This window comes from Centruroides sculpturatus, unplaced genomic scaffold, assembly GCF_000671375.1.
Source record: "Centruroides sculpturatus isolate CEXI.00-Female unplaced genomic scaffold, Cexi_2.0 scaffold232, whole genome shotgun sequence".
NCBI lineage: Eukaryota > Metazoa > Arthropoda > Arachnida > Scorpiones > Buthidae > Centruroides > Centruroides sculpturatus.
The window spans coordinates 238,006-248,407 of NW_019384487.1; the positions used below are offsets into that span (position 1 = coordinate 238,006).

General features: G+C 30.3%; 1 protein-coding gene across 7 annotated transcripts in view; it reads right to left on the bottom strand.

Moving 5' to 3' along the window:
* LOC111621622 (histone-lysine N-methyltransferase SETD2-like) overlaps window positions 1-10,402 on the bottom strand; it is a 116,229-nt gene that overhangs the window by 60,423 nt on the left and 45,404 nt on the right. For all 7 annotated transcript variants that reach the window (XM_023363816.1, XM_023363815.1, XM_023363817.1 and 4 more), the window contains 2 exons: window positions 6,233-6,361; window positions 94-145 (listed from right to left, as the gene is read on the bottom strand). In XM_023363816.1, coding sequence (XP_023219584.1) covers window positions 94-145; window positions 6,233-6,361 — 181 coding nt within the window. The remainder of the gene's footprint in view (window positions 1-93; window positions 146-6,232; window positions 6,362-10,402) is intronic.

Sequence of the window (10,402 nt, forward strand, 5' to 3'; positions counted from 1 at the left end):
TGAATTAATTAATATAATTTCAAATAATTTATATAACATTTTATCCTTAGTTTAAAAAATGTTTTACAAGATAAAAAAAAGTCTCTCAAATACCTTTTGAAATCTTTTATTTGTACATGCGTCCCCCGTAGCACATCGAGAACCACTACAAACGAAGATTTATATATTAGAATGAGAGTTGTTACTTTTTAAAAATCTTAAATTTCTTTAAATTTTTGTTAAGTCTAATTGAATGTAATTATAACTCTTATGTATAACATTTAAAAAAATTCACTGAATCATATTTATTAAAACAAAGTTTTCAAAAGATCTATAATCTTTGAAGAAATTTATTTCCAAACAATACACAACACATATTTTCAGGAAATATGCTCAACATGTTTCCTTTCGAGTTCCAGACACCTTTAGAAATGAAGTACAGTGGGTAATCGGTTAACAAACATAACCCGTTCCAAGACAATGTTTACTACCTGAATTGTTCGCTATCCAATTATTGATTTACCATAGATTATTATGGGAATTTGATTAATTCATTCTGGAGACTCAAAAAAATAAATAAAAAATTATATACTTTTTTACTACATTCATTTATATGTAATAATAAAAATACATATATACACAGTCTTGCATTTTTATCAGTCATGTTTTTTTCTGTTTGTGGGGCGTTAAAGAATCTGTGCAATGTCGATTACTTTTCTCTCTTCTTCAAGATTTTTTAGAATTAATTAATAGCATTGTTGTTATAGAGATCTCTAAGCCTATTAACCTCAACCTGGTTTGGATACTATTCTAAGACTGTTGTTCTGACATCCTCCAACTTCTTCAAAAGATCTTTACTAGCAGATGTTGGCATTAGTCCTCTTTTTCAGAAGAAAACATACCTCGCTGATTTTCTTAGTGTTCTTCATTCAAGAGTTCTTGGAGTCGTTCTGTCATCAAATCAGGTTCCATTATGAACTCTTCAATGTTCTTTGTTTCTCAGATGTGATTTTTGTTACTCCTTTGGCTGCTTGAGTCTTCTTGATTATATCTTTCTTAGATAAGATTGTGTCTACTGTAGACCTGTTTAAGCCATACTGTCTAGCAACATCAGACATCTTCTGCCCACTCTCTACCTTGGCTATTATACTCTTGCTTTTCGAAAATGAAAACTGATGCAAAACTTAGAGTGCTTGCCTGAGTCTCACAAAGACTATAAAAAAAATTCTTTCTCAGAAAGGTAAACAAAAGGCTGAAATTTCAAGGGTGGTTTCAAAGTTTGGAGTAATACTACCTGATCAATATATACCAGGTTGAGCGTCGATGTCCATGTTCCTTGTGCTTCAAAAAGTTTCAAATTGTTACCTGGAGACAAGGGAAGACCAATTGGTATTCATTACTTTATGTCACTTGTTTGTTCTGTGAGATGTTTGTTATTTGAACATGGGTTTGTTGTTTGAACATAAAATCTTTCACAAAAGTATTCGTTGTCCAATTTGTTCATTAACCGATCACCCACTTTACCATTTTTTTTTTTTTTTTTTGCATTCAATAGAACATATAAGATTATAATCTTAACGTGACTCTAAAAACATTAGATGGGGGAACCTGTGGCTTTTTGTGGTTTCAAATGTGGTTTGATATCAAAATAAAATTGATTAATTTTGAGTAATGAAAGTACAGTACACTCTTGTTAATCTGCAACCTTAATAATCCAACTTCTCGATTATCTGGCAGTTTGATTGCCTGTACATTTATGTTTCCATGAATATGTTAATCATGTCATACATCCCATTTTCATATTTACTTGGCTTTGTTTCTGTGTACAGTATTAAATGTCAGTTTGCTGTATTATTTGTCCACCTGCCTTCAAAAAGAATTGTACCAAATGGTAACAGATCATGTCATTGATTACATTTTAACTTATATATTCTCAGTAATTTGATACTCCTCTATGCAAGGAATGGCCAGATTAAGGAGTGTCTAACGTATGTTTTCTTTTTCCAATAAAGACATCTGTCTAAATACAATTTATGTGTAAGTTATGGTAAACGTATACTGAATACATATACTATTCTACTGAAATTGTATTGTACTTATGAGATCTCTCTAAAGTGAGATTCAACTACAAAAGGTTCCACCGCTCTAAACTTTTCAGACACTATGTATGTAAATAATTTTGATCTATTTTATATGATATTAAAGCACATACTGGCATTATAGGATCCTCTTTTCTATATTAAATAAAATTTCATAAAAATTATTTAATATAGAAATATAAACAATGTAGTCTATAAATTTTGGGACAAATTTTTGCCATAGTAATAATGTAACAATGTATCAGCCAATTTGCAAATTAAGTAATAATAACTATTATCTATTCAACTACAGAGTGTCACCAATGTACACTCAGAAATTCATGAGTTATAACATCCAGGATAAACTATGTTTCTGTTGCTGCATCATGATTTGAAAAGTGAATGGAAAATTGCAATTATTTTTTAAGTTTTATCCTTCTGCTACAGAAACTTTAAAACTGAAACAAAAGGTGCATGGTAAAGCTCTAAACAAGTGTAATGTCTTCATACGGTATTTGCAGTTTCATGATGAAAAGGAATTGGTGGACAATAATGAAAGAAGTGGTCATCCCACATTACTCAAACAAAAGAAAATATTCCTGCTGTCACTGAGTTAGTGAAGAACAACTGCTAAACAATATCACAGATGATAGCAGAGACTTTGGACATCCTCAAAACTTGATCTTCACATTTTGAGTGAAAATTTGAGAAAGACAAAAAGATGTGTGTGCTCATTTTGTTCCACATGTCCTTGACAGCTGAACACAGATCAAATCACATCTTGTCAAAACATCACTGCAATAGCAGATCAAAAAAAACTTCTTAGGCAGAATCATTACAGGAGATGAGACTTAATGTCTTGTCTTTGCTTATTCTACATAAACCAAGCAACAGAATTCAGAATGAGTTGCTGAGAGTGTCTCACTGACTACAAAACTAAAATTCTAAAAGTTACATCAAAATGATATTTATCATATTTTTGACTCAAAGTGTGATTCACAAAGAATTCTTACCAGATGGAAAAGAGTGAATGCAGAATAAGTACAGGATTGTTTCCTGATATGCATGCAGCATGTTCATCCTACTGCATTCCAGTTTCAAGATTTTTTTCTGTTGGATGACAATGTGCCCATACTCACTCACAATACTGCAATCATGCATCAATCCCTACTATCATCCTCTTACTCACCAGATTTATTTCCTCTGGACTATTTTTTTATTTCCCAAGTTAGAACTGAAGCTTAAAGGACACCAAAATTTGCAGATGTTCCCACCATCCTAAAAGTTATGACTGACAAATTAAAGACAATTGAAAAAGAAATTTTCTGCAGCTCTGAAAATTTGTATGACTGTTTTAAAGACTGCATACATACTAATGCAGTGGTTTCCTCACAGGGGTGCCACAAAATGTTATAAAATTTTTATATTAGAATTTAATGTACTTGTTAGAATTTGATATAGGGCGCCGTGGGAAAATCTGCATTTAGCAAAGGGTGCCAAGAATCAAAAAGTTTGGGAACCACTATACTAATGGATCATACATTAAATAAATAAAAAAATATGTATAATAGCTAACATGTGTTTTTGATTTTTTATAATTCCTGTCCTAAAATTAATGAACCACGTTGTGTATACATTTTGATTACTCAGAACATATACAAGCATAAAAATCAAATTAACTTAATTATCTAATTAACTCACATTATATCATAAAATTTCAACCAAATTCATTTTTCCAATTTCCTTAAACAGATAGAATTTACTTTTTTTTTTTTTTTTGGAAATCAAGATAAATTCCACTTAAATCTTAGTGCTTTTAAACTTTCCAGCCCTTCTTCAAAATTACTAGCACTATTGTCTGATATTGGTACCAGAGGATAAGCCTGGAAAGCACAAAATTAGTAATTTTGTGCTTTCCAGTAGTTTAAGTAGAATTTTTTCATCTCAATTTCTGAAAAAGCAGACAACTGTATATAAAGTTTTCATATTTGTAAATTTAGAATAAGAACAAAAATTTCTTATTTAAAATGCAATTATCACTCTGTAAATAAACAAACAAAGATAATGTTTCATGTAATATAAACAATCAATATTAATAATTTTTTTTAAACTCTTTCCATCCCATAGGCACTAAGACAGCCTTTTAATCAACCCCATCAAAACAAAATAATATTTTTGTAGCACGTGTAGGGACATATTTTATTTTATTTTATTTTGTTCATAATTTTATTATTTTGGACATAATTTATTTTATTTATTTATGTAATATACAAAAAGCTGTTATTTCAAAAATTCAAATCAAAATAAAATTCGAATAAATGGTTCCATTTTGGAACGATAAAGGAAAACCTGAGGATGGCCTAACCAAATAGGATGAAAATGTTTGAATAAAGAGAAAAAAAACTCAGCAAGTAGAATTCAGGTGTGTTCATATATTATAATTAATGTTGCTGAGAAGGAGAGAGATAGGATTTTATACCTTTGAAACCATACAAAATTTTAATCAAAACTTACAGAATCAATTGAGGTGTTAATTTATAGCAAAATACATAAAATTTTTCTCATGCCATAGTACTAAATTCTGTCATTGTGAAGTATGCATTTCAAAATGATTGCTTACACTGTTCACAGCACACTCATGGTGTATTTGGTTCAAGAAAACAAAATCTGTAACAATGATTCAACAGAATTTTTGCAACCAGTATCTCAGAGATTCTCCCAAGTAGACCTACAATTTACTCTTGGCAGAGAAATTTTGTTGAAACAGCTTGATCTGTTCATCAACACTAATCCCTTGTTTCCCATGTATTTCTGATTCTATTGAAGAACAAGTGAAGACAAACTTTACTCATAGTTCTGTAAAATCAACACAACATGTGACTAATGAAACAAGCATTTCACAACCATTTAGCAAGTGACAGGAGTTCTGTGCAAAAATGTTTTATCAGATTGAGAAAGACAAGATATCCTTTGACAATATTATCTTCATTGATGAGTCAACATTTGAATCAATAGGAAAGTGAACACCCACAAAAGCAGGATTTGGGACTCTGAAAATCCACAAGTAACTGTAAAACATATTCATGAAAGTCCAAAACTAAATGTGTTTTGTGCTCTTAGCAAAGACAAAGTATAAACTTATCACCTCTTTTTCCATGAGGGAACCATAAATGGTATCATGTACCTAAATGTGCTGGAAAACTTTTTTACTTTACATTTACAGATGATGACATGAAAGAACATACACACTTTCAGTAAGACAGCACACTACACCACTAGCATACAGATGTCTAGGATTTCCTTGATATACATTTCACAGGACAGTGGATTGGTTGAACAAGACTGAGAGTGACCTACTTTGTTCTCCTGGTTTGATATCGCTCAAATTTTTATTCTGAAATTTCATTAAAGATTTAATGTTTATTCCATCCTTACCTGCAAATCTTACTGAGTTCAAAACTCAAATCACCATCACAGTTACCAAAGTGACAGATATTCTGCTTTACATTTGGCAAAGAAATTAATTCAATTGAAATATTTGTTGTATCACATCAAACCGTGATGACTGCAGAAATAAAACTTGTGTATTTTGCTATACATTTACACCCCAACTAATTCTTAAAATATGCTTTTAAAGTTGAAAAATTATCTTGAATCTCCCTGTATTATCATTTCTGCAGCAATTATTCTTCTAGTGCAATCAGAAATATTATACTATACTCTGTTTAATGACTTTTTTTATTCTCAAGGATCATATGGAATAATTCTGCTAATGAAAAATATATAATGCAATTTGAATATTACAGTATGGATATTTAAGCTCTCTCTTCATCATATTCCAAATCTATAACTGTAAAATGATAAATTATACTTTCAAAACTTCATATAAATCTAAAATTATTCAAAAACATTTGACTAAATTATTTAAAATATAAAAATTACAATCTTAAATTCCATTTTAATTTCTCAAATCTGTAATGTAATAATTAATTTGATTAATTTATTTTAAAACAGTACTTGCAAAATTAACTGTTCATTTTGATTAAAATATTATGCTAAAGCCAGCAATATAACCATCAATAATGACAAGCAACACTAATAAGACTCATGTAAGCAATGTCTCATTTAAAAAACAAAATCGACCCTATATAAAATAATATAAAAAAAATGTTTACCATTCAATCATCAAAAGCCTATTCAAACAATCTTCACCACAACCTGGAATATTTTTTTCTTTCTCCTCTTTTGTTAATGTGCAATCACACAGCATTCGTCTTACCTCCTTCTTGCATTTTGATCTCCTCCTGTAAATTACAAAATTTTTATTAAAAAATAAACTAAATGCATTGCAAAAAAGTTTTAAACAATTTTTATAGTTAAATAAATAAGTAAATTTATCTCTTAAATATCAAATTCCAAATCTGTAAACAGATAAATCTGTAAAGTAATGAACGATACAGTTAAAAGCTAAATTTAACCAGAGATGGCTCTGTATCATTAGTACAGTTGAACAAAATTCTTGATATATTTTAAGGAGCCAGAAAGAGTGTTTAAAGACATTTTGATAAATTTTTTTTGGAATTTTCAACTCAAAACAAGACATTCTAGTTCATTCTAAATTGAACATTTCTGTATAGTACAAGATTTAGTATGTAGCCCTGAAGTTAAACTGCAGCTTATTACTGTATAGTCCTAATTTACTGCAGCCTATCAACAAGCTGCTCCTAAAACCAGAAAAGAATTGTAATGAATCAGATTCAGTGGGGCACTTTCTTCTGTGGTCAATCGACAGCATCCAAATCCAGGTGTCGAGGTCAACATCATCTGTCTTAGTTTTGATATCCTTATCGTTGTTCAGACTGTATATTAAGTATTTGTGTGTGTATGTGTGTGTTTGTGTTTGTAATTTAACTTAAGGGGTCAACCACCTCAGATGAGATGAAAAGTTTTAATTTCTTGTTAAGTTTCAGTCAGAAAAATATTTAAAATAAATTATGTTATTGAACTATTCAATAACATAATTTATCAGAAAAATTACTTCATTGATTGACTTGTTTTTCCTGGAGAGAGAAATTTTCTCTATACTGTATTTAAGCTTACAAATAAAATATTCAAAAATAATAGTCTATGAATAATAGACTATAAATATTCAAAAATAATTGATTTTATGGATTTGTCAATAAACTATTCTCAACAGTAGAGAAATACTCAACAATTAATCTTCCTAGTATATGCTTCATATGAGTACAAAATCTCTTTTTTAGTTTAAAAGTAAATAGAGCAGAAGAAACATTTATTACTAAATGCTAAGCGAATGGGTTTTAAAGTTAGATGATACATTTTAATAGCTGTGAACTCTTAAAAATATTCTAAAAATCCACACAAATAAAGCATTAACTGGTTTTAATTTAAAATCAAATATAAAGCATGATTTACACTGGACACAAAGAGTGAGAAAGAAAAGAGAATAGAGCAAATGAGGCAAGAAAACCAAATTTCATTCACATTGCAAATGGTGTTAAGTGTGAGAATCAAAATTTTATAGTTAATTTAGCATAAAAATATATTATTTCTTACATATTGTTCACAAAAAGAGAGGTTACATTTGTCGTGTTTTTCGAGAAAAGGGAAAGCAACTTCCTTTCTCACAGGACTTTATCGGTAATTCTGACCACTATGTGTATTTTTACCCCCTCTACACATCATCGCACATCCCATTGTAACCACAGATCATTTTATGCCAATGGTCAGAGACCCGATAAAAGGGTAGTTTTCCTACCATTCAAGGCAGTCAATAGAAATCCGACCTTGCCACATAGACGACAGGCAGTTCATGAGAAGTTGGACATGCAATACGGTCTCTTTGACATATTTGAACTTGTGCACATACATAAAGAAGAGAATTGTCCCAACAAACTTATCTTCCATCTCCCGTACTGCACTGACGACTACTGACCGACTTACATCATAAAGTAGTACGATTTATATCATACTTGTAAACTTTCTCTCGGTCACAAGAAATAGATAGATTTTGTTACTCTTGTGATTAGGTTAAGAAATGTTATTCTCTCCATATATCTGTATTTACTTTGTTAACCTTTATTAAATCTTGTTGTTAATTAAATATGGTCTTGTCTTTGAACTCAGCTCTACGTCAAGTTTTATCACTTACCCGCATATCTTCCCCACTCATGGAATAAGTCCCCCTACTTTAATTTATTCACTATCTCATATCGTGAGTTAAACTGCAATTTAAATAATAGTTTAACTGGTGTTGGGAATCCTGACTATAGATTGGTATTTTTATGATCTTTGATCTAAATCAAAGATCCAAAGACAACATGGGAGAGTTTAACAAACTTGTTGCCGAGTAAGTGGTAGAGATTAGATTAAATCAGTTCCTCACATAAGTGTGGTCATAAGTTGTAGTTTTCATCAACAGATAGCATTTTAGAAAATTCAATACATATTGCAGTTGCCATGTTAATTTTCTTTTTTTTATTTACATTGTTGTGTAGGCTCATCAAAACTAAAATATTGTATATACCTGTAACAGTTTCAATATGGATATTTTCAATTATTGGATGCCATTTTTTTCTGCTTCAAGTCATGAGATGAAAGGGTTATTTTCATTGGCTTTGTGCCTTTGTGCTTTCCAACATGCCCTAGCAGTCATTTACTTCCATTGGCTGAGACGAAAATTTTTAACTTGCTTCAACAGATTATATATATTCATGTTACTTCAATAGCTCTCTTTACTTTGTTATATTTCATACCTTTTGTGTCCAGTATAAATCACACTTTAATGAAACAAATGTTACATCAAATTAGTTGGCACTTCTTGCATATTTATATTTAAATATATACAACAGAATCTGGTAATTGTAACCATTTTGGGATTCTGTATTGATAACAATAACTAACTGACAACATTAAGTAGGCTGATAAGACTATAATTAAGGAAATTCTGGTTACTGACCTTGACATTAAAGGAACATGTTACACCAGGGATCTCCAATCTATGACCTGTGGGCTAAATATATCCCTGAAACATATTACTCTGACCTACATAGTAAATTTTTACTGATATGTTTTATCATTGAATTCAAACTAGTACAATAAAGCATTTAACTTTTCAAAAGACAATTAGAATTAATGGACTTTGTTGCAAATGATTTTTGTAAAAACATTTTTAAAGGGGATTTGTTAAATTTTTACAAAACTCCATCAGAAAAGAATTATAAGTCTTAGGACTGAAATAACAGATGGATATTTCTACTTGTGCACAATTTTGTACTAGCACACAGACATAGATATTTATCACAAAAAAAATCAGATGACTGGGCCAGTTCATGTGTTTCACTTCAAGATGGATCTGGTAGGAAATTTCAACCATTTGTTGTCACATTCTGCTCTAAATAATTCCATGCAAAAACTATCCATCAATATGTTCCATCCCTTAAAAAGTTTTCACTAGAGGATATATTCTAGTTTTGTTTCTATGTATCTTTGCAAACATACCTTTTCAAAAAAGAAACTTATATAAAATCAAAATATTAAACTCCACAATCCAAAGAATATCTAAATGGGATTTTATAACTGGGTGCCACAAAATTTACCTCCAATTTTAACAACATTCTTTTGAAAAAGTAATTGAAAATTTCACATAGATTTATGTCCATTGTTACTTGAAAATTAAAAATTTTAATCTCTGACTATATTTTTTGTACATAGCTCCCAGACTTATCTTCTAAAACTTGTATGGTTCTTTACAAAAAAGGTTAAAGACCAATGCTACCAACCAGAGATTGAAACTGACAGTATAAAAAGATAGTTTAAAATAACTGTTTACTTGAAATAACTATAGCTCTGAATAAAAAAAGTTTTGTAAGTGTACATGTATTTAACTTATTCAGTTTGGGACGTGCTTATTCTGATAAAAATAACCATGATTACAACAAGCTGATTCTATTGTAGGTATGTGCGTAGATTTATTTAATTTTTCAGCAAAGATTTAGGCCCTGTACACACTAGGCGTTTTTCAACAAGCGTTTAGCGGAGCATGCGCACTGGCTCGGTTTGGAAATGGATGTGGAAGTGATTGCTTGTGTGTGGCTCCTCTATCGTCGCTATAAAAGACGACGGCGGAGGCAAAGAGAATTTTGGGTGCACCCAATATTACGAGATAGACTGACGCATGAAATGTTTGCGACGTTGTATCCAAAACTAAGACAAAATAAATTCAAGTTTTTTAATTCTTTTAAAATATCTATAAAATCCTTTGACGATGGTTGGTCTCTTTTAGATTTCATCAATAAATAGATCAGTATCGAAATGATCGTTCT